The 24865-nt window shown below is 45.5% G+C and overlaps 2 protein-coding genes across 3 annotated transcripts in view; both read left to right on the plus strand.

Moving 5' to 3' along the window:
- KIF1B (kinesin family member 1B) overlaps positions 1-24865 on the plus strand; it is a 325658-nt gene that overhangs the window by 2327 nt on the left and 298466 nt on the right. The gene's annotated exons all lie outside the window — the stretch shown is intronic.
- RBP7 (retinol binding protein 7) lies at positions 1385-20432 on the plus strand. 2 transcript variants are annotated; one of them, XM_068537717.1, is made up of 4 exons: positions 1385-1562; positions 13597-13775; positions 13895-13996; positions 20192-20432. In XM_068537717.1, exons 1-4 carry the CDS (start codon positions 1406-1408, stop codon positions 20240-20242), a joined length of 489 nt encoding a protein of 162 aa, XP_068393818.1. In that variant the 5' UTR covers positions 1385-1405; the 3' UTR covers positions 20243-20432. The 2 variants fall into 2 exon arrangements, with proteins under 2 accessions (XP_068393818.1, XP_068393820.1); XM_068537719.1 differs by lacking the exon at positions 1385-1562 and adding an exon at positions 1916-2024.

A 24865-nucleotide genomic window follows, 5' to 3' on the forward strand; every position in this document is an offset into this window, starting at 1 on the left:
AATGGGTGGTCAGCCTAGTTTCTCCCAACCAGGTAACTCATTCCACCTCCATGAGGAAGAAATAGGGTTGGAAAAAAAAAACAAAACAGGGTGTTTAGGGAAAATTCTTCTCCGTGAAGAGCATGGTTAAAAATGACTGTTTCCCTAATAGTGACTTTTGAACTGGAAGCCAGAGGAGCTAACCATGCGAAAACCAGGAGGAAAAACCTCCCAGGAAGAGGGAACACTGTATACAAAGACTGCGAAGAAAGAGAGGGTTTGACCTCTGCACAGAATCACCACCACAACAAAACTGGTATGATTGGAATTGCTGAGCCGAGGGAGACAGAGTGTAATGATGTAGGAGAAGTATCCAGAAACCAAATCAGCAATGGCTTTATGAACCATGGGAGGGAGTGCAATTTCCTCTTACGAAAAGTGGGACAACACTGAAGCATTTTAAGTTTGAGAGTGAGAAGATCTGAATTACATTTCTCAAAAGCTTGCCTGACTGCAGAATGGAGAATGGTTTGGTGGGATCAGGAGTTGAAGCAGCAAGTCCAGGGAAGAGGCAAGACAGGATGGTGGCTTGGGTTAGGTTGGAAGAACCAACAGGATTTGCTGATGGATTGGATATGGGTGAGCAGAGAAGGGAGAACTCCAGTGTCTAAATGGGCTTTGGGCTTAAGCAACCGGGTGACTAGTGGTACAATTTATGGAGATGAGGAAAGCCAAGGAATAATTTTGTTTTATGCTTTCTGCCTTGGATATGTTACATTCGAATGCCTTTAAGTCATCCAAGGGGAGACATCGAGAGGCATCTTAAGCAGTGAGAGGTGACACATGAGCTCTGGAGTCAGGCTGCCTGAGATCGAATCCAGACTCTTCCACCAACTGTATGAACTTGGGCAAGTTACTTAACCTCTCTTTGTCTCAGGTTTTGTCTCTGTCAAATGGAGATACTAAAGTAACTATTGGAGAGGTAGGATTTTGTGATAAATGATAATACACATAGTAATCACTCAATAAATGTTGGCTATTAATATACTTGAGTCTGGAGCTCACGGGAGAGATCAGAAATGGACAGATAAGCTGTACACCTGAAACTAACACAACACTGTAAATCAACTATACTCCAATAAATTTTTTTTTTTAAATAGAAAAAAAAGAAAAGCAATGGACAGATAAGTCTTGGAGCCAGCCTATAGAGAGGTTGTTTGTGGCTATATTACAGGTTAGCCCACATTCCCAACACCTTACTCTTTGGCCTTTCTGTACTGACAAGGCTAAATACTAGATACTAGATTCCCCCGGCTCCCTTGCAGTTAAAAGTAGCATAAGACACAGTTTGGGCCAATGAGGGTAAACAGAAATCTGATGAAGGGATAATGGCAGGTGGTGCTCTACCCCTTCTTTCCCACCTTGAATGTGGATGTTCCGGCTGGAAACCCAGCAGCCAACTCATCCCAGTGAGGTAACCGGCAGGAATCACAGAGCCAGGAGAAGCAGAGAGGTGCCACTTCCGGGACAATGGAGCTGCCGTATCATCACCCGCAACTGCTTATCCCAGGACTGCTTGATAGGTAAGGAAAATAACCCCCTATTTATTGAGACCACTAGAGTCGGATTTATTGGCATATTATTTGCAGCTGACACAGTAATCAATGCCACGCCTTTGAAGGAGATCCCTTGGTTAGTAACGTGTAGGCAGAGAAAACAGTGTGGCCGTGATCACGGTTTGGAGTTAAAGCAGAGAGGAGGAAACCCAAGGGAAAACTGAGCTATCTCCAAAAGGGAGGTAGCAGAAATCCAGGAGCGCGTGGCGAAGGAGGCTTCGGGTGGGGAGGGCTCCCCGCACAGCTGCTCCTCCCGGCGCGGTTCCCGCGCGGCCCCGCCCCGGTCCCGCCTCCCCGGCCACACATTTACCTCCCGGGTCCCCACCGCCCACCGCCAGTGCCGCCCCAGCCCCGCCATGCCCGCCGACCTCAGCGGCACCTGGAACCTGCTCAGCAGCGACAACTTGGAGGGCTACATGCTGGCCCTAGGTAGGGCCGGGGGGCCGTGCGGGGGCCTCGGGCTCCGGCCGCGCGTCCGGCTCAGGGCGGAGGAGGCCGGGCTGGCCTGTGGGTCAGTCTCCCTGTCTCCCCTCACCCTCGTCCGTCCGTCCGTCCGTCCCCCCGTCTGCCTGAGGATCCGCCGGTTCCCCCGCTTCCCCACACCCCCGTCCATCCTCCGTCTCGCTGTCCGTCCGTCTGACCGTCGGTCTCCCACCCTCGTCCGTCTGTCAGTCCTCCAGTCGGTCTGCTGTCCCCCATCCTTCGGTCTCCCCCATCCCCTTGCCCGCCACCCGCCTGCCCATGTCCCGGTCCCTCCCGTCCTCCCTCCTGTCCGCCGTCCGCGCACCCGCTCCCCGTCCTTCTTTCTCCCCCGTCCGCGAGTCTCTCTGCGTGTCCTTCTGTCTGTCCGCCGGTGCCCCGTGCGTCTCTACCCCGCGGCCGAGGCTCCTGTCCTATCGCGGACTTCCAGGCGGGGGCGCGGGTGGCAGGGGCCCACCTCGCTGGGAGGCTCGGGGACACGATGGGGGTCCACCCGGGTGAGGGGGCGCCCCGGCCCGAAGCCCCTCCCGGGAGAAGCTCGCTGCGCAGCCGCTTTAACGCGAGGCTCCGGGCGGCGGCTCTGGGATTCCCCGAGTCCAGTGGCGGTCCCGGGGAGGTCCCGGCCGGCAGCACCGGCATCACCTGGAGCTGGTCCGGGACGCGGATTCCCGGGCCCCAGGGGACCTTCCCCAGCCGGTCTCCGGCCGCGCCCGCGCCCCCACGTGACTCTGGTGCCCGGTGGAGTTCGGGAGCTACGTTTGAAATCTTTACTTTTCTGGCTTCTCCTAACCTCGAGGGCTTGAGGGGGGTCAAGAAACCCAGACCCCTTCGAGGCCACTACCCCGTCCCCCCCCATCCCGGGGCCCAATTCCAGCCGGGAGGACTGTGGGTGGGCGCCTGGAGGGGTCGCTTCCACCGCCCCCTGCCTGGCTTGGGCTCCGGCGCTCTAGGCTCGGAGGGAAGGGAACGCGGGGGCCTCCAGGGTGCGTAGGGGGGCGGCGGGGCCCCCGCCAATGACCTTGCTTCCCAGAGGGCCTCAAGAGTTTATTTCCTGCCGGGACTGTAGAACGCCTCCCTTCCGTACCGATTCTTAGTTCGTCCTGCCCTTAGTTTAATTCTTCAGACTTGATGGTTCAGAGTAGGTTCACACCTACTCTGTGCCAAGCACTTTCGCCTAAATGACACCCATCAGGGGCGCTATTGACAGCTGGGCCAGAGTTGCTGGGAGTCTAGGGGGCTGGGGGCTGCTCTGGCTCCGCCTCCTCATTATCTGACCTGGGCCTCAGTTTCTCCATCTGTAAACTGAGAGCAGGGGGGGGTCCATTTTTTTTTCTTTTTTCTTTTAATTGTGCTAAAATAAATATAACATAAAATCGGCCATTTTAACCACTTTGAAACGTACGGTTCTGAGGCTCCCGTGTGTTTATAAGATCTCCCAGCGTATGGTAAGATTCTCCCCTCCCTTTCTCACACTAAGTAGGGAAGTCTGGAACTTCTCAAGCTAAATCTGATTCATACTGACACAAAACCTCATAGGCAAGGAAAAAGTATTTTTCCTCTACCCATCTTAGGTTCATTGGCTGGAGCCCTGTAAATTAGACTAAAAAAGACAGAGTAGGGACTTCCCTGGTGGCCCAGTGGTTAAGAATCCGCCTGCCATTGCAGGGGAGATGGGTGCAAGCCCTGGTCCGGGAAGATCCCACAAGCTGCGGAGCAGCTAAGCCCTGTGCACCACAACTACTGAGCCTGCGCTCTAGAGCACGCAGGCCACAACTACTGAAGCCCGCGAGCCACAACTACTGAAGCCCGAGTGCCTAGAGCCCGTGCTCTGCAACAAGAGAAACCACCACAATGAGAAGCACGAGCACTGCAACGAAGACCCAATGCAGCCAAAAATTAATTAATTAATTAATTATTTAAAAAAAGAGTAACAAGACACAAACAAAGAGAAGTTTGTTAGCACATGCATGGTGAATACACACAGGAACATTCAGTGATGAGCATCTCAGAGTGGTTAGAACTTGGTTATGTGGCATCTTAGCAAAGAGTAATAATTTTGTAGAGAAGTGACAAGACAAAGAAAAGGGCTTTGACTTTCTAGGGGTGGCAAATTGTGGGAAGATAAATACATGGAGGAACTAATGGAAAATGAGAGTTAGTTAGTAAAGTTTATTATGTAAATTCTGATGCCACCTCTAGGCTGATAGGAATCTAGTGTTGTCTCCCTAACTTCTGTCCAACCTGGTACAGAGTGGGGGTGGGGGGGGACACGTTTACACAGTTATGTCCTCCTTCTGGGGGAAGGGCAGAGAGTTTTTCTTCTATCTGCTTCCCAATCGTCTTCATTTCAAAATAGTCAGTATGACAAAGTGGCATATCTGAGGGTGGCATATTCTACTACCCTTCACCTGAATCTCATTTCCTCTCTTTCCCATTCATAAGAAGGAATTAATGATGATTTTTCCCAAAGGCAGTAAATCCTGATAATGTTCTTATCTCCTCACCCCCAAATTAGTGGCGACATGTGACCATAAGTGCTTTCTTCCCTGGTTTCTCTGGCTAGTATCTGGCTTCTTTATGGAGGATAAAGTGCTAAAGATCGGGCGATGGCTTTGAATTTTGCCTTGCTATGCTTTCTCTTTAACCATTTCCATGGCTGGCATTTATTTATTTATTTATTTGGCTGCGTTGGGTCCGTTGCGGCATGCGGGATCTTTCGTTGTGGTGCGGGCTCTTCGTTGCAGCACACAGGCGTCTCTCTAGTTGTGGCATGCAGGTTTTCTCTCTCTAGTTGTGGCGCACAGGCTCCAGAGGGCCTGGGCTTTGTAGTTTGCAGCAGGGGGGCCTCTCTAGCTGAGGCGCTCGAACTCAGTAGTTGCGGCGTGCGGGCTTCCTTGCCCCGTGGCATGTGGGATCTTAGTTCACCGACCAGGGATCAACCCATGTCCCCAGCATTGGAAGGTGGATTCTTTACCACTGGACCACCAGGGAAGGCCCTCCATGGCTTTTAGAGCAAATTTCTTAGAGAAGAAAACAGGGAATGGAGTCAGAGTCAACATTTCAAGTGTGCAAAGACATCTTTTGTTAAGCCTGTCACGTACCGCAAAGCAGCCTTCTGAGTGTTGTAATTAGTGTTTTTCAAATGTGTATTCATGGAATCCTTCACCTGTCCCCAGCACTGTCCTGCTTTTCTTTACGCTCTGCTATGACCCCTTGTTTGATACTTTCTTTTTCGTGATTTCAGTAGAAGCTTATCAATTATCTGCCACTGTATTAGATCCTAGAGGCCAACAGAGGCTATTTATTTACATTAGCTATATTCATTTATCATCCAACCCATTTCACAAAGGATTAAGCCATAGAGTATTGAGTCAATATCCTGCCTCACTAATCCTTTTTTTACATTTGGTTCAGGTTCCAGAAAGATACTAGATCCAGACAACACATGAACTCTTATTTGCAGTCTGTTTCCCAAAAGAAATATAAGTGTGCTAAGGATGCTGGAGTAGAGGCTAGTTAGTATAACAGCACCAAACTGGAAACCCAGATAACTAGCCGCTGATTGTTGGTAATAGAATCAAAGTCATATAACCTCTGAGTGCATTTAGATTCCCCATCTGTTAGAGGTGGTTGGGTCAGATATGATATTCTAAAGAGTGTCTAAAATACAAACCAAGGGATCTCTTAGTGTTACCTGAAAACTGGGTTCGCCTCTTGGTGGGTGACCAAGCCAAAGATCAGGAGAAGAAAGGATTTATTATTTCTTGCAGCAAGTAAGGACAACACTGCGGATCTTTCCCAAAGCAGTGTCTCCCTGAATAGCAAAATTGGTGAAGTTTTAAGCTAAGGGTATATGCATATTCATGAAGGGGTTTGAGCAGAGGAGAATTCAGCATAGAATTGGGCAGAGTCCAAGCTTTAGTTGATTCACCTCAGGAGGGTCAACACCATCATTCCATCCTCCACCTGGGTGGGGGCCTTAGTTCCTGTGGAACTAAGACTGTATCAGATTGTTCTGTATATTCCTTGAGGAGGAATTGTTACCAAACTCAGGTTCAGCTTCTCCTGCTCAAAAGCCAATACTAAAGAGGCAACTGTTGGTAGAAAGGGAAGTTGCTTTAGTCAGAAAAGCTGGCAATCTGGGGAGAACGTGGACTCAAGTCCCAAAACCAACTCCAAAGATTATGCTCAGCCATGAAAGTTTTTAAAGGGAAAAAGGGGGCGGAAAATCTCAGTTAGGTCAGATTCTTCATCATTTTTCCATTGCTTGCAAACCTGCTGACTTCTCCTGATCTTCCTTTGGATGATATTTTGCCTCTGTGGTCTGCCTGTAAATTTGCTCAGGGAGTTGCTGGGGGTAGAAAGCTAGTCATTCTTTACTTAATTCTTCATTCCTACTTCTTTTAATCTAGGGAAAGAATCAACAGGTTAGGCAAGGCATTGTGGACATTTAGTAGGGCATAAGTCAGGAGTTAGGTTAAATGTTACCTAGTGATCTCATTGTCATAATTAAGGTTTAAGGGGAACAGAAATAGGCAAGCAGGAAAGGGGCAAAATAGCTGCTTACAGAAGTAGGACTCTGTTTTATTGCTGAACTATTTTTTCTTGACTGCTTTTCCTTTGTTCCTGCATTACTAAGACCTGCTCAAGGGCACTCATTATGGCCAGGCTTAGATCACAAAATGGCTAGGCCATGGGACTTCCCTGGCAGTCCAGTGATTAAGACTCTGCTTCCAATGCAGGGGGCATGGGTTCAATCCCTGGGGAGCTAAGACCCACATACCACATGGCACGGCCAAAAACTAAAGTAAAATAGAATAAAAATAAAAGGCAACACCAAAAAAATAAAAATGACAAGGCCAAAAATGGTTTCTCTTATGTCAAGAAAGCTATGCCTGGTTCTCTTTCTCTGGGGGACCCCCTAACCTATCTGCTTACATTAGCATTTTATACAATAGCTGAAATCAGCCTAAAACCTACTGGCAGTTGCCAAAAACCTGGGAAGAAAATGATTTGGCACACATGGCTATTTGTGTGGCAAACACTCTCCTCTGCCTTCCACGTGTAAAAACATAGACTCCAGGGTCAATGCATTGTTCCTGGGCAAAATAGGGGCTCAGATCCAGATGATTGTAGGGTCTTGTTACTCATACTCAAGGACCAGCAGAACTCCTTAGAATGCAGACACTTGTGCCTCATCCCAGATCCTGGATCTATGGAATCAGAATCTGCATTCAACCAGATTCTTAGGTGATTCTGAAACTGAGTAGAATCCTGGGGGGCCCTCATGGGTACAAATCCTTTCTGTGTCCCTCCTGTCTTATTTGTAGGAAGTAGGCTTCATTCAGTTTCCTTGACCTTCCCTGAGTTCCAAAGATCAGATTCAAGTTGCTTATCGGGGAAAGGAGGGAATGCAGAAACAAAGGAGGAGCAGTCAAGAAATAATAGTGCAGCCTTGGGGCAGGGTCCTTGTTCCTACTCAAGGAATATACATAACAATACCTTTGAGTTCTTATGCAGGAACTAAGGTCTCCACCCAGGTGAAGGATGGTAACTTCAGACTGAGCACAAGATTCCTAGAACACCACCCTGAAACTCTGCATACAGTGGAAGATAGCAAAGACTCTGACCCCCTCCCCAAATGATTCTCCCTTTAAAAATGTTTATGGTTGTTTTTTTTAAAAATAAATTTATTTATTTATTTATTTTTGGCTGCACTTGGTCTTCGTTCCTGCACATGGGCTTTCTCTAGTTGCGGCGAGCAGGGGCTACTCTTCGTTGTGGTGAGCAGTCTTCTCATTGCGGTGGCTTCTATTGGTGCGGAGCACGGGCTCTAGGCACTCAGGCTTCAGTGGTTGTGGCATGCAGGCTCCGTAGTTGTGGCTCACGAACTCTAGAGTGCAAGCTCACTCTAGTTGTGAGTAGTTGTGGTGCACGGGCTTAGTTGCTCCGTGGCATGTGGGATCTTCCCGGACCAGGGCTTGAACCCGTGTCCCCTGCATTGGCAGGCAGATTCTTAACCACTGCGCCACCAGGGAAGTCCCCCAGCATCTCTTTTGAGGGGGAAAATTACTCCTTTCTGACTAGGGCTGATCCTGCAACTCCCCAACATTGCTCTGATACTGCTCTTTCCTAGCTTCTGCCAAATTGCAGGGAGAAGAAAGGCAATTTGTCCTTTGGACGTTGAAGAAAGTTTGCTTGGGCTCTAAAGTCTGGAGGAGCTAGCTCTGGATCTGGGAGTTCTTGGGGGACCCCACAATAGCAAAGGAAGACCCAAGGTGTGAAGCTCTAGGCAGCAAAGAATCCTGTGCTAATAATGCCTGCAAGGGCTTGACGATCTTGTCTGGACCCCCCTTTAATCCCATGAACATGAGAAGGCAGGGATGTTACCAGCTTGTCCAAGGTCACCACATAAACTGGATTTAAAGCCAGTATCTCTTGGCTCCAAGACCCACGTTGCCTCAAGATTAGAAGTGGCTTTGGGATGAAGGGTTAATGTGAACAGATGAAGTTTAGAAAAGTACATGTTGTGTTGGCCTCTTTGAGATCCTGTCCTAAAATGTGTATGCTCACACACATCCTTGTAATAGGATGTGCATCGTTTAGATTGTCTCTTCCTCCTGCTGGAATGTCTTATTTCCTACTTAAAAATCCAATGGTATGGAAAAGCACGGTTTGACCTGGACAAAAGCCTTATGAGCACTAAAGCCATTTGGCCACTGAGGTCATGGTAAGTGTAGACCTGGCAGAAAATGACCAGAACTTAAGCTAATTTAAATTTTGACCTTTAAAAAGGCCAGCCTTGCAACTGCAAATCTGTTAAGTGACAGTCTTACAATGTGTCAGTGAAACCGAGTGGGGCCTGCGCACGGAGGCCTTCTTTTGTTCACCATTTCTTCTTCTTTTTTAAAAATATTTATTTATTTATTTATTTGGCTGTGTCGGGTCTTAGTTGCGGCATGCACAATCTTTTGTTGCGGCACAGGCTTCTCTAGTGGCGGCGTGTGGGCTCCTCTCTAGTTGTGGTGCGTGGGCTTAGATGCCCCACAGCATGTGGGATCTTATTTCCCCAACCAGGAATCAAACCCGAGTCCCCTGCATTGGAAGGCAGGTCCTTAACCACTGGACCAACAGGGACAGGGAAGTCCCTGTCCACCGGTTTTTTAAATTAATTAATTAATTTATTTATTTATTTTTGGCTGTGTTGGGTCTTCGCTGCTGCGCGCGCGCTTTTTCTAGTTGCGGCGAGCGGGGGCTACTCTTCCTTGCGGTGCGCGGGCTTCTCTTGCTGCGGAGCACGGGCTTTAGGGCGGGCGGGCTCAGTAGTTGTGGCTTGTGGGCTCTAGAGCACAGGCTCAGTAGTTGTGGCGCACGGGCTTAGTCGCTCCGCGGCATGTGGGATCTTCCCGGACCAGGGCTCAAACCCGTGACCCCTGCATTGGCAGGCAGATTCCACTGCGCCACCGGGGAAGTCCCTGTCCTGTCCACCATTTCTTGTAGGCAAGACTCCAGCCTCCATGACCTTCCCTGAGTTCCAAAGGGCGATTCCAAACAGTTGCTAATCAAGGGAGGAGCAGCCAAGAAACCACCTGAGGCGAGATTAAAGGGACCAGAGAAGCTCATTAAGATGAGGAGACGACCACCTGAGATGAGGTTAAGGAAGTGCAAGCCCTGCTCGCACCCTGATCTTGTCAGAGACTTCCCCGCCTTTGAACCACTGTTATAAAACCCTTCATCAAATCCTCTGGGGTTGGGACACACAGTTTTTCGAGGCCAAAGCCCGCTGTGTGCCCCTTTGCCTGGCAAAGCAATAAAGCTCTCCTTTTCTACTTCATCCAAAACTCTGTCTCCGGGATTTGATTAGGCACCGGTGCACAGAGAGGCTGAGCTTTCAGTAACAGTAGTACTAATTATAAATTAACTAGCAACAAATCATCTCACTGATGGTAAAAGCATAACTGATGTAAAGTAATTATCTAAAGTTTGGATTCTTGTTTGGGGTTTTTAAATTTTATTTATTTTTGGCTGTGTTGGGTCTTCATTGCTGCACGCAGGCTTCCTCTAGTTGCGGTGAGCGGGGGCTACTCTTCATTGAGGTGCGTAGGCTTCTCATTGCAGTGGCTTCTCTTGTGGAGCATGAGCTCTAGGCGGGTGGGCTTCAGTAGTTGTGGCACGCAGGCTCAGTAGTTGTGGCTCGCGGGCTCTAGAGCGCAGGCTCAGTAGTTGGGGTGCACGGGCTTAGTTGCTCTGCGGCATGTGGGATCCTCCCGGACCAGGGCTCGAACCCATAGTCCCCTGCGTTGGCAGGTGGATTCTTAACCACTGTGCCACCAGGGAAGCCCTCTTGTTTGTTTTTGTTCCACATACAGAATAGGGTTTAAGGAAAGTCAGTGATAACTATTTTAAATTTGGCTTGGTCATTTTAATAATCGGATAAATATTTTAAGGGTTTAGCCTCAATGTTTAAACATTGCTGAAAACAAGTAAAGACTGGATCATTTGCATTTCATGATAAAAACTTGAGTTCTAGGTTAAAAAAACTTAAAACAAATTTTTATTGAAGTATAGTTGATTTACAATGTTATGTTGATTTCTGCTGTAAAACAGTGATTGAGTTATACGTATGTATTCTTTTTCATATTCTTTTCCATTATGGTTTATCACAGGTTATTGAATATAGTTCCCTGTGCTATACAGTAGGACCTTGTTTATCCATCCTATATATAATAGCTTGCATCTGCTAATCCCAAACTCCCAATCCTTCCCTCCCCCACTCCACCCCTCTTGCCAGCCACAAGAGGGGTGTGAGTCTATGTCTGTGAGACTGTTTCTGTTTCGTAGATATTTATATTTTAGATTCCACATACAAGTGATATCATATGGTATTTGCCTTTCTCTTTCTGACTTACTTCACTTAGTATGATAATCTCTAGGTCCATCCATGTTGCTGCAAATGGCATTATTTCATTCTAAAACATTTATACTATCATTGAGCTTAGAAATGGGTGGGACTGGGAATTCCTTGGCAGTCCAGTGGTTAGGACTCTGCGCTGTCACTGCCCGGGCTCAATCCCTGGTCACGGAACCAGGATCCCGCAAGCCGCATGGTGAGGCCAAAAAAAGAGAACAAATTTTTAAGAAGACAAAAGAAATGGGTGGGGGCTAATGAGATGCTGAAGGACCCCTACTCAGGGCTTGGCCACGTTTTCTAGGCTGGAAATGGAAGTATGAGGCGCCCGGCCCTAAGAAGCACAGCTAACCCCTAGTGGCAGTCGTGTCAGGAAAAACCGAATCTGTTAGGGAAACAAATTAAAACAGGGGTCAACTCTGGGACCAAGCTACCTGCAATGAGGTACGTAAGTCTCTGAAATGAAGAGTCCTAAAACTTTATTCTACATAATAGGACAATCCCTAAATAGGAGCACCATGCCCTGTGACTCATAGAATTGTCCAGGGTGACGGGCCAGCATATGGCTGTGGCTGCCTGATCAGGTCAGATCGTGTCACCTGCTCTAAACATTCCAGTGGCTCCCATTTGACTCCATCTTGCTCTGGGTTAAAGTCCGATGGTCCTTATTGTCCCTTCGCATCTCATCTCTAGGTCCCCTCCTCCTCCTCATTCTCCCTCATTCTGCTCCGGCCACCCCAGGTTCCTGGGTGTTCCTGAGACCATCTGGCACGCCCTTCCTGGGATCCTTGTGACCTCTGTCTTACACTTCTTTCCCCCCAAATCTGCACAGCTTACAGCTCACTTTGTCATCTCCCTCAGCTCTGGCTGAAATGGCACTTGGCTTCCCTATTTAAAATAGCAACCCTGTGTCCTCAAGTCCATTCTCTACATCTGCGTCTTTATTCCTGTCCTGCCCCTAGCTGGGACGAAGTGAGAGACTGACATGGACTTATATATACTACGAAATGTAAAATAGATAGCTAGTGGGAAGCAGCCGCATAGCACAAGGAGATCAGCTGGTGCTTTGTGACCACCTAGAGGGGTGAGATAGGGAGGGTGGGAGGGAGATGCAAGAGGGAGGAGATTTGGGGATATATGTATATGTACAGCTGATTCACTTTGTTATAAAGCAGAAACTAACACACCACTGTAAAACAATTATACTCCAATAAAGATGTTAAAAATAAATAAATAAATAAAATAAAATAAAATAGCAACCCTTACCTCTAGTACATAATGGGTTGAAAGCCACTGAATGGGAGCTGTCTATACCAAAACGCTGATCGTCTCAGCATTCCGTGTTTCGGTGTGTGACTCTTTTTTAAAGCTTATTAAAGATTTCCCAATGTATAGTAGTATTTGCATGATTACAATGTTTTTTGAGGTGCTTTTTTTCCTCTTTTTTCGTTTTAATTTTTTTCTTTTTTTTCTTGTTTTAATTTTTAAAATTAAAAAAATTTTTTTTAATTATTAATTTTTTGTTTGGCTGCGCCGCACAGCTTGCCGGATCTTAGTTCCCCAACCAGGGATCGAACCCAGGCTCTTGGCAGTGAAAGCGCCGAGTCTTAACCACTGGACTGCCAGGGAATTCCCTGTTTGTTTTTCTTTTTTGTTAGAGGTGCTTTGTTTTGTTTTGTTTTTTTGCCATTGTTCAGAAACTGTTCAAATGCTGTCTTAATTGGAAGTGTAAATGTATAAAGCAGAAAAAGGCAGCATCGCTGTGACTGAGGCTGGATTGTGGCCTGAGCCCAGCCCCCTTGGCTTCCTCGTCCTCTTGTCAACCTCTGAGGGGATTCCCAGAACTGTCTCTGCCATGCCCAGCTTCAAATCCATCACCTAACACACAGCCAGCCAAATGAACTTTTCCTGAAAGCTGTTCAAGATTTTTTTTTTTTTTTTTTTTTTAATGTTAGCTCCTTGTGTCTGCAATTCCAGCAGGGATTCTATGTCTGAATATTATGTCTAACTTAATAATATGATTTTTAGAAACTTTTGGAACTGTATGGAGAAATGGAGTTACCTCAAATCTTTATAAGAGAGCTTGAACATCAGAACAGTGCTTCCTTTTTTTTTTTTTTAATAAATTTATTTATTTATGGCTGTGTTGGGTCTTCGTTTCTGTGCGAGGGCTTTCTCTAGTTGCGGCAAGTGGGAGCCACCCTTCATCGCGGTGCGCGGGCCTCTCACCATCGCGGCCTCTCTTGTTGCGGAGCACAGGCTCCAGATGCGCAGGCTCAGTAGTTGTGGCTCACGGGCCTAGTTGCTCCGCGGCATGTGGGATCTTCCCAGACCAGGGCTCAAACCCGTGTCCTCTGCATTGGCAGGCAGATTCTCAACCACTGAGCCACCAGGGAAGCCCCTGTTCAAGATTTTTAATCAGCCTCTGGAAGGAGATTTGCCAGGATAGCTGACCCTGTAGATCCACTTTTGTCAGGAAACGACGCTGAAATTGTAAAAGCAACACTAGCCATCAAATGCAATGATTTTGAGGACAGCTGCCAAGTTCTTAGCTTTTGCATCTCAAGGAAATGTTGAAATGTCTTCTTTTCTTTCTAAAAAATTATTTTTAAGATACTGACTTTGCCACTCGTAAGATAGCCAAGCTGCTGAAACCACAGAAAGTGATTGAGCAGAATGGGGATTCTTTTACCATCCACACGAACAGCAGCTTCAGGAACTACCTTGTGAAATTTAAAGTTGGAGAAGAATTTGATGAGGATAACAAAGGCCTGGATAACAGAAAATGCAAGGTAAAAATTAAAGTAATGACACAGGCTTTTAGTTTTGCAAGGTTACCTTGGCACCTTCCCTAGTAATACCTGAGGATGTTGCTAGAGCAAACCTGTATTTTCTCCCATCCCTCATGCAGAGCTTGGTCATCTGGGACAATGACAGACTCACCTGTGTGCAGAAGGGGGAAAAGAAGAACAGAGGCTGGACCCATTGGATTGAAGGGGACCAACTCCACCTGGTACTCGCCCTGTTTTGTCTTTTTTTTAATTTTATTGAAGTATAGTTGATTTACAATGTGTTAACTTCTGCTGTGCAGCAAAGTGACTCAGTTATATATATTCTTTTTTATATTCTTTTCTATTGTGGTTTATCCCAGGACATTGAGTATAGTTCCCTGTGCCATACAGTAGGACCTTGTGGTCCATCCATTCTATATGTAATAGTTTGCATCTACTAACCCCAAACTCCCAGTCCATCCCTTCCCTCCCCCCAACCCTTGGCAACCACAAGTCTGGTCTCTATGTCTGTGAGTCTGTTTGTGCTTCATAAATAGGTTCATTTGTGTCATATTTTAGATTCCACGTATGAGTGATATCATGATATTTCTTTTTCTCTGTCTGACTTACTTCACTTAGTATGATAATCTGTAGTTGCATCCGTGTTGCTGCAAATGGCATTATTTTTTTCTTTTTTATGGCTGAGTAGTATTCCATTTTGTGTGTGTGTGTGTGTGTGTGTGTGTGTGTGTGTGTGTATCATATCTTCTTTATCCATTCATCTGTCAATGGACATTTAGATTGTTTCCATGTCTTGGCTATTGTGAATAATGCTGCTATGAACATAGGGGTGCATGTATCTTTTTGAATTATAGTTTTGTCTGGGTATATGCTGAGGAGTGGGATTGCTGGATCATATGGTAATTCTTTTTTGTATTTATTAATTTATTATTATTATTATTTTTATACAGCAGGTTCTTATTATCCATTTTATACATATCAGTGTATACATGTCAATCCCAATCTCCCAATTCATTTCACCCCACCCCCACCTCCGCTTTCCCCCCTTGGTGTCCATACGTTTGTTCTCTACATCTGTGTCTCTATTTCTGCCTTGCAAACCAGTTCAACTGTACCATTTTTCTAGATTCCACATATATGCGTTAATATATATTTGTTTTTCTCTTTCTCACTTGCTTCACAGTCTCTAGGCCCATCCACATCTCTACAAATGACCCAATTTTGTTCCTTTTCATGGCTGAGTAATATTCCATTGTGTATATGTACCACATCTCCTTTATCCATTCATCTGTTGATGGGCATTTAGGTTGCTTCCATGACCTGGCTATTGTAAACAGTGCTGCAGTGAACATTGGGGTGCATGTGTCTTTTTGAAGTATGGTTTTCTCTGGGTATATGCCCAGTAGTGGGATTGCTGAGTCATATGATAATTCTATTTTTAGGTTTTTTTTTTTTAGGCAGGCTCCCTGCTTTTTTTTTTTTTTAATTAATTAATTAATTTATGGCTGTGTTGGGTCTTGGTTTCTGTGCGAGGGCTTTCTCTAGTTGCGGCGAGCGGGGGCCACTCTTCATCGCGGCGCGCGGGCCTCTCACTATCACGGCCTCTCTTGTTGCGGAGCACAGGCTCCAGACGCGCAGGCTCAGTAATTGTGGCTCACGGGCTCAGTTGCTCCGCGGCATGTGGGATCTTCCCAGACCAGGGCTTGAACCCATGTCCCCTGCATTGGCAGGCAGATTCTCAACCACTGAGCCACCAGGGAAGCTCTGTTTTTAGTTTTTTTAAGGAACCTGCATACTGTTCTCCATAGTGGCTGCACCAATTGACATTCCCACCAACAGTGTAAGAGGGTTCCCTTTTCTCCACACCCTCTCCAGCATATGTTGTTTTTAGACTTTTTAATGATGGTCATTCTGACTGGTGTGAGCTGATACCTCATTGTAGCTTTGATTTGCATTTCTCTAATAATTAGTGATGTTGAGCATCTTTTCATGTGCCTATTGGCCATTTGTATGTCTTCTTTGGAGAAATGTATATTTAGGTCTTCTGCCCATTATTTTGATTGGGTTGTTTGTATTTTCTTGTTGAGTGTTCTTATTTTTGATGAGATTATTAAAGAAAATGTTAAACAGGAAACCATGACCAGCAATCCTACCATCCCAACTCACTGTTTTCAATTTGGTATCTTACCATCCAGTCTGTTAGAATATTCTGCCTTTTCATTCAATAGAAAAACATATTCCAGGTTTCTAAATAATTTCCCTATTGAATTCATCATGTATAAATTGAATACATATAATAATGTAGCAAACTGGCTGCATAATATTCCATCAGGTTCATGAACTCTCATATTAGTAAAACATTTTCCTAATTTCAATGTCCAGGAATATTTCAGGGTGTTTTCAGCTATTTCTTAAATTCACATAAACAGACTTTTTTTCATGCATGGATTTACTCCCTTGGGGAGAATTCCCAGAGAGGATCAGTGTTGTCAGAGACATCATTGCCTCCTGCTACTTTGTTGCCTTACTCGCTTCCAAAATGGTACATCAATTTCTTATGCCACCAGCACTTCAAGACCATACAAATTATAGCTCAACCTAATCAATAATTTCTAAATATAATCTAGAGGGTATAAAATTGTACATCAAGCTTAATTATGGCTTTTAAAATGAGAATTTCTTCCTGCCATACAGGTATGTTACAATGGCTTACATTTTTTTAAAAATTATTTATTTATTTATTTATTTATGGCTGCATTGGGTCTTCGTTGCTGCGCGTGGGCTTTCTCTAGTTGCGGTGAGCAATTACTCTTTACTGCGGTGCGCAGGCTTCTCGTTGCAGTGGCTTCTCTTGTTGTGGAGCACGGGCTCTAGGTGCACGGGCTTCAGTAGCTGTGGCACGTGGGCTCAGCAGTTGTGGCTCACGGGCTCTAGAGCACAGGCTCAGTAGTTGTGGCGCACGGGCTTAGTTGCTCCGCGGCATGTGGGATCTTCCCAGACCAGGGCTCGAACCCACGTCTCCTGCATTCGCAGGTGGATTCTTAACCACTGCACCACCAGGGAAGCCCTGGCTTACATTTTTTGAGTGATGATTTTGTGTGTGATTACTTAGCTAAATCCTTTGAGTGCATTTTCTCACTTAGTCTTCAAGACAATCCTGTGAAAGGGACACTATTTTTCCCATTTACAAATGAAGAGATTGAGATTTAGAAATTCCCCAAGGTTGCAGAGTAGAGACTCAAATCTAAGTCTGACAAGAATGTGTACTTTCAACTCTGTTTTTTTAAGTCTCAACATACATGTGAAATCTAGGTGAGATCCATGAAAACAAAATGAGAGCACTCATCTTAAAGTTGGATATGAGTGGTATTTGAGAGTCTGGGGAGTCTTTGATTACAAAGACATTGAAGATATTTTGATTCTTAGATTGACAAATCTCACACTCTTCTGGAAATAAAAACAAAGTTAAGAAACTTGCCATCACAAAAATGTAACATGAAACTACAAAGAAAACACAAATTTGTTTGAGGATTCAGATTAGTTGGCTGTAAGAAGTAATGTTCAAACTGCATGTGTCCTTCTCTGGCATAGCCAAGAACTCTGCCTAAGCAGAGGATAGAAGGACCCTTGCTCTAAGGATACTCTTGGGATGATTCTTACAAGCTGTGATACAATAAAAATAAATATTTGAACAACCCCATTCACCATTGCAACAAAAAGAATAAAATATCTAGGAATAAACCTACCTAAGGAGGTAAAAGACCTGTACTCAGAAAACTATAAGACACTGATGAAAGAAATCAAAGATGACACAAACAGATGGAGAGATATACCATGTTCTTGGAATGGAAGAGTCAATATTATGAAAATGACTCTACTACCCGAAGCAATCTACAGATTCAATGCAATCCCTTTCAAATTACCAGTGGCATTTTTTACAGAACTAGAACAAAAAATCTTAAAATTTGTATGGAGACACAAAAGACCCCGAATAGCCAAAGCGGTCTTGAGGGAAAAAAACGGAGTTGGAGGAATCAGACTCCCTGACTTCAGACTATACTACAAATCTACAGTAATCAAGACAATAGGGTACTGGCACAAAAACAGAAATACAGATATATGGAACAGGATAGAAAGCCCAGAGGTAAACCCATGCACCTATGGTCAACTAATCTATGATAAAGGAGGCAAGGAATATAATGGAGAAAAGACAGTCTCTTCCATAAGTTGTGTTGGGAAAACTGGACAGCTACATGTAAAAGAATGAAATTAGAACACTCCCTAACACCATATGCAAAAATGAACTCAAAATGGATTAGAGACCTAAATGTAACACCAGACACTGTAAAACTCTTAGTGGAAGACACAGGAAGAACACTCTTTGACATAAATCACAGCAAGATCTTTTTTGATCCACCTCCTAGAGTAATGGAAATAAAAACAAAAATAAACAAATGGGACCTAATGAAACTTAAAAGCTTTTGCAAAGCAAAGGAAACTACAAACAAGACGAAAAGACAACCCGCGGAATGGAAGAAAATATTTGCAATTGAATCAATGGACAAAGGATTAATCTCCAAAATATATAAACAGCTCATGCAGCTCAATATTAAAAAAAGAAACAACCCAATCAGAAAATGGGCAGAAGATCTAAATAGACCTTTCTCCAAACAAGACATACAGATGGCCAAGAAGCACATGAAAAGCTGCTCAACATCACTAATTATTAGAGAAATGCAAATCAAAACTACAATGAGGTATCACGTCACACCAGTTAGAATGGGCATCATCAGAAAGTCTACAAATAACAAATGCTGGAGAGGGTGTGGAGAAAAGGGAACCCTCTTGCACTGTTGGTGGGAATGTAAATGGATACAGCCACTATGGAGAACAGTATGGATTATTTTTAGTTAAAAAACTAAAAACAGAATTACCATATGACCCAGCAATCCCACTACTGGGCATATACCCAGAGAAAACCATAATTCAAAAAGACACATGCACCCCAATGTTCATTGCAGCACTATTTACAATAGCCAGGTCATGGAAGCAACCTAAATGCCCATAGACAGACGAATGGATAAAGAAGATGTGGTATGTACATACAATGGAATATTACTCAGCCATAAAAAGGAACGAAATTGGGTCATTTGCAGAGACATGGATGGATCTAGAGACTGTCATACAGAGTGAAGTAAGTCAGAAAGAGAAAAACGAATATCATATATTAACGCATATATGTGGAACCTAGAAAAATGGTACAGATGAACTGGTTTGCAGGGCAGAAATTGAGACACAGATGTAGAGAACAAACGTATGGACACCAAGGGGGGAAAGTGGCGGGGGTGGGGGTGATGAATTGGGAGATTGGGATTAACATATATACACTAATATGTATAAAATTGATAACTAATAAGAACCTGCTGTATAAAAAAATAAATAACATAAAATTCAAAAATTGGGGCTAGACCCAAGAAACATCAAGGCAGGATTAGAAGGCTGGAACTCTCAGGGCAGCCCCTGAGCTTGGGTGAGGGAAGAGCATCTGGAGATTAAGTTAATGACCAATGGCCAATGATTTAAGCTATCACGCCTGTGTAATGAAACCTCCATAAAAACCCCTACATAAGGGGATTCAGAGAGCTTACTGGTTGGTAAAGACATAGAAGTGCTGGAAGGGTAGCTCTCCTGGAGCTCTGCCCGCCCTGCCAAACGCCCCCCCGCCCCCAGCAATACCTTCTCCTATGCATCTCTTCCGTTTGACTCTTCCTGAGTTGCATCCTTTACAATAAACCTGTAAGTACAAGTAAAGAGTGTTTCTGTGAGCCATTCTAACAAAGTATTGAACCTGAGGAGGGGGTTGTGGGAATTCCCAATTTACAGTTGTTCGGTCGGAAGTATGGGTGGCCTGGGACTTGTGACTGATGTCTGAAATAAGGGCAATCTCATGAGACTAAGCCCTTGACCTGTGGGGTCTGCACTAGCTCTGGTCCTCAGTGTCAGAACTGAACTAAATTCTTGGCCATCCAGCAGTGGATAAGACTCCACGCTCCCAATGCAGTGGGCCTGGGTTCGATCCCTGGTCAGGGAACTAGATCCCACATGCATGCTGCAACTAAGGAGCCCTCCTGTCGCAACTAAGGAGCCCACATGCTGCAACTAAGGAGCCTGCCTGATGCAACTAAGACCTGGTGCAACTAACTAAATAAAATTTTTTTAAAAAAGAGAAAAAGATACAAGTAAAAGTGAATATTAAAAAAAAGAAAAATTCTTGACCATCCAGTTTGGCATCAGAGGGTTGGAGACATGGGATTGGAAAAAACACCACGTACCTGGTGTCAGAAGTGTTGTGACTAATAGTAATAGACCACATGCCAACTCATCTTCTTTCATCTTCCCTTCCTCCCTGCCCCTAGGAAATGTTCTGTGAAGGCCAAGTGTGCAAACAAACGTTCCAGAGAGCTTGATCTGGATCCAACCGCAGAGTCCACATGTGGCAGTAGCTTAATGCTGAATTATATTCCAGAATAAACAGGTGTTGATCTGTCCTGGTTTGGTGGATGGGGCCTTGTGGTCAGAAAGATGTCACACATCCTGTACCAGAAGCCATTTGGATTGTGAGAAAAGTTCTCAGCTTCAATAAACCTGTCCAATGATTATGACTTTTTCCTTCTAAATTTAGCATATCTCCTTATTTTCAGAAATATTTGGAAGGCTTCTAGGCACACCACTGACACACCAATGAACAAGTTTTAATTCCCCTCTTCCAGGTCTAGTGAGGAAAATGGAGGAAACAAACAGTCTGAACAGTGGTGAGAATTATAGGCAGCTGTGAGAGCTCAGGAGGGGCAAACCTGACATCTGGGGATGGGCAAGTGGTGGCAGGGGTCTGCAGTATTTCTGGAGGTGCTCCTTAAGCTGGGACCTGAAGCATAGGTAAGCAGGAAGCATTCTAGGCAAAAGTTGGAGGGATATTTGAAGAACTGAAAAGATTGCTATAGCTGCAACTTAGGGTGTATTGGGTGGGGTGGGGAGGGGAGAGATGGCAGGGGAAACTGACATGACAGTCGGGGGCCCTACCATGAAGAATCTTGAATGCTAGGGTAAAGAGGTGAGATTTTTGTCCCCAAGGTAATAGGAAGATGGTGATGGGTATTAAGCAGATATGCACAATTAGGTTGGCTCAAAGGAAGTAACTCTGAATGCAGAGGGAAGAAAGACTGTGGCTGGGGGATGCAAATCAGGAGGCAGTTTGGAAAGCCCGGTGGAAATCACAGTGTGAGGTGACATTATTCGGGATCACCTGGAGCCCAGGTCTCAAATACGGGAAAAGGACTCCTGGGACTGGAGAGAAGTAACCAATTATTAGGGAGGCAGAATCTATAGTCCAAGGTGATGGATGAGATCTAGGGATGCTGGCCGGGGGAAGAATCAAGGGAGGTGCTCTCTTTTGTTTCAGGCTGTTATAGGAAGGGTGAGGCCCATCAGAAAGAAGGTAACACAAGCAGAAGAAGGAAGTGGAGTCAGAACTTTGGATTCTGAGGTGCCTGTGCCGGGTGAAAGCCAGGCTGCCAGGAGACAGTGGATAGATGGGTCCGGAGACACGCACAAGTTGTCGAGCATATGAACTACACATATGGATGAGACTGTCTGGGACATTATGTTTAAAGTGAGAAGAGAGAAACCCGAGGTACAAACCCCACAGCCCCAGGACCAGAGGGGCTGGAAAAACAGGGAGGCATCAGGAAAGCAAAGGAAGGAAACATTCAGGCTTGAGGGAGTGTTCAGTGCTCTCTGAGTTGCCCAAGTTATCTATAAGGCGAGGTGCAGGATTTTTCCATCTTGGTGAGGATGGTTTAGAAGCACATCTGGTACTGAAGCAGCAGGCGAAGGGTTTTGGAACCAGCAGAAGCAAAGGGGTACAGACAGAAGCAGAAGTGACGTGGTGGTAGTTTCAGGGAGTCTTGGAGGGGAGCAACTTGGCGAGATGGATGGAATTTATGGACCATAGAGTCTATGCCAGATGATAAGGCAAGTCAGGGAAGGACTCATGGCCACTGGGTACTCACCACGTGCTAGGCTGTAAGCTGGGCTTTAGGGATTCCGTGGACAACAGCAGAGGAAAGGTCTGTGCCTGTAGGAGCTTACCATCTGCTGGTGATGACAGAAATCTATAGGAAGTTAAAGTCTGAGTATCAGATATAGCTCTTGTTTTAAGTGTGGACGAAAAATGTGGCCTGCCATATCAGTAAACCAAGGATGTTGCAGCCATCAAGCCACCAGCCACTGCGGCATCCTCCAACTTTGCACCCTGAGGGGACCCAGGATGGAGAAAAATAGGATACTGGCCTTAGATAGCTAAGGTGCATATCAAAGGAATTATTTCAATGGGCCCAGACTCTTGCATCTTCCCATACATAGAAAAGTGCTAAATTCACTAACTTGAGATGTCTGTTTTGTTTTTTAATATTTATTTATTTTATTTATTTTATTTATTTTTATTTATTTTTTGACTGCGTTGGGTCTTAGCTGCAGCACTCGAGCTCTTCTTTGTGGCACATGGGCTTCTCTCTAGTTGTGGTGCACCGGCTCTGGAGTGTGTGGGCTCTGTAGTTTGAGGCATGCGGGCTGAGTAGTTGTAGCGCACGGGCTTAGTTGCTCCGCAGCATGTGGGATCTTCCCGGACCAGGTCTCAAACCTGCGTCCCCTGCATTGGAAGGCGGATTCTTTACCACTGGACCACCAGGGAAGTGCCTGTTTTTTTCTTTAACAGTAATCTTTTGATGTTCTGACTACCCGGTTTTTGTTGCAAAAACTCCTATGTATTCCGGCTCCTGCCTTACCTCTTTGGAGCTATCTGAGAGGCTGGCTCCTGGGCTTAAGTCCTCAGTAAGTCTGCTGAATAAAACATAATTCTCAGCTTTTAGGTTGTGCTTTTTTTTTTTTTTCTGTCAACATAAATAACAGAAACCAAGTTATTAGTTTGACCTTAGAAGTGGTGACTTTGGAGTCAAATGAAGTCAGAAGACAGTTGTTGATCCAATTACATATCGTGATCCCACCAAAAAGAAAGAACACGAGATTGTTTCAGGATAGAATCAGGCAGTATGTGGATTGGCTGAGGTTGCAGACCCAGTCAGATTTGAGAATTATGTAGTGAGTAACCCAAATTGGAGGCTGTGGGCTGTGAGACCACCCCTTTTTAGAAATCTCCTAACATAACAGCATTGCTTTGGGGCAATTTGAAACAATAGGCTCCGGTGGGAAGGCAAAGTTTTATCAGCATTTATTAATTTATCCAAATATGGGGGGACTTCTCCGGCGGTCCTGTGGGTTAGGACTCGGCACTTTCACTGCCGTGGCCCCGGGTTCAGTCCCTGGTCTGGGAACTAAGATCCTACAAGCGGTGCAGTGAGGCCAAAAAACAAAACAAAACAAAACAGAAGAAAACAAACATGAAGGACCTGCTTTCCCCAGGACCATGCTAATTCCTGGAATTTAGCAGTGAAAAAAGTGAAAAATTGTTCCCTTCATGAACCAAAGGGAGGAGATAGATAAGATATATGTTAAACATACAGTGGTAAGTGCTATCAAAAAAAAAAAAAATAGGGAAGGGGAATAGAGAAAACAGGATGTTGCTGGTGCCCTTTTAAGCAAGATGGTTAAGAAAATCTCAGGAAAGTGATATTTAGTCAGAGTCATAAAACAAGGAAATAAGCTTTGTGGAGAGCTGGGGGGCAAGAGAACCAGTGCAAAGGGCCTGAAGTGAAAGGACGTCTCACGTTCTGGAGGTGCAGCCAGGAGGCAGAGGGAGCAGGGCTGAGAGTGGGAGGAGATGAGGTTGGCCTTTCGCAGAGCCAGGGGACTTTGAGCAATCTTATCTGCTAGACCGCTGCTCAGCAGTACCTGGAACTATCCACTTCAGTTCAGGGTATAGAGCATTTATTTATTTATGTATTTATTCAGTCCTTCGAACCCAGTTATGAGACTCTCAGGTCCCAGGAAAAGAGCATCACTTTCAGCGAAGCCGTGAACCCTTCTACCTCCACCTGCAGGCTCACCAGCTCCAGAATGGCTGGCTCTCCTCCATTCCTTCCTTATATGACTTGACTTAAAGCCACAACAAGTAATAAGCAGTAGTTCTCTGCCTTTTTTTTTTTTTTTTTAATTTTCTTTGGCTGCGTTGGGTCTTTGTTGCCACCCGCAGGCCTTTTCTAGTTGCAGTGAGCAGGGGCTACTCTTCCTTGCAGTGCTCGGGCTTCTCATCGCGGTGGCTTCTCTTGTTTCGGAGCACAGGCTCTGGGTGCGTGGGCTTCAGTAGTTGTGGCATGCAGGCTCAGTAGTTGTGGCACACGGGCTTAGTTGCTCCGCAGCACGTGGGATCTTCCCAGACCAGGGCTCCAACCCGTGTCCCCTGCATTGGCAGGCGGATTCTTAACCACTGCACCACCGGGGAAGACCCTAGTTCTCTTCCTTTCTCCTTGTTTTCTCCTTCTCCTTCCTCTCACCTTATGACTAGGAAGCATTTCTTTTTAAAAAACATTCCCCACTTAGGCAACCTACCAAATCAAGATAGGAGTGGTTTTAGTTTGAACCTTCATCCCATTACCCCTGCAGATGTCCGTTTCTTCAGGCATTTTATTAAAAGTTTTAAGCGTTAGAAATTAAAATTCTTCTCGTTCTCCAAGGAAAAGACTGGTATACAGCTTCCTATGGTGCTATTTTGGCTCCAGTTATGAAGAGTTCAGAAACTAGCCTCCACGACGCAGTTTTTATTTCAATCAGGAGACGTCCACCGGGGGAGGGCAATGCGGATTTTTCTGGCCGGCTCTGGGAGCAGCTGCTACGCGTCCCTGGGAGGAAGGGGCGGGTAGCCGTGTCCACGCGGAGCGCGCTGCGCGCGCTGCAGGAGCCTGATGTGTGGAAGAGTGACGCGCTGTTTGTTCCCCAAAGTTACTGCTGGCCATCCTGTGAGAACAGCAATGAAATAGATGAAATAGAATAAAATAGGAGATTCCTCCGGACGCGAGCTCTGCCAGCCTGGGAAGCAGAGGAAGCCTTCCGGAAAGACAGGAGCTTTCCAGGGAATG

This window comes from Eschrichtius robustus, chromosome 3 (assembly GCF_028021215.1).
Source record: "Eschrichtius robustus isolate mEscRob2 chromosome 3, mEscRob2.pri, whole genome shotgun sequence".
NCBI classification, from domain to species: domain Eukaryota; kingdom Metazoa; phylum Chordata; class Mammalia; order Artiodactyla; family Eschrichtiidae; genus Eschrichtius; species Eschrichtius robustus.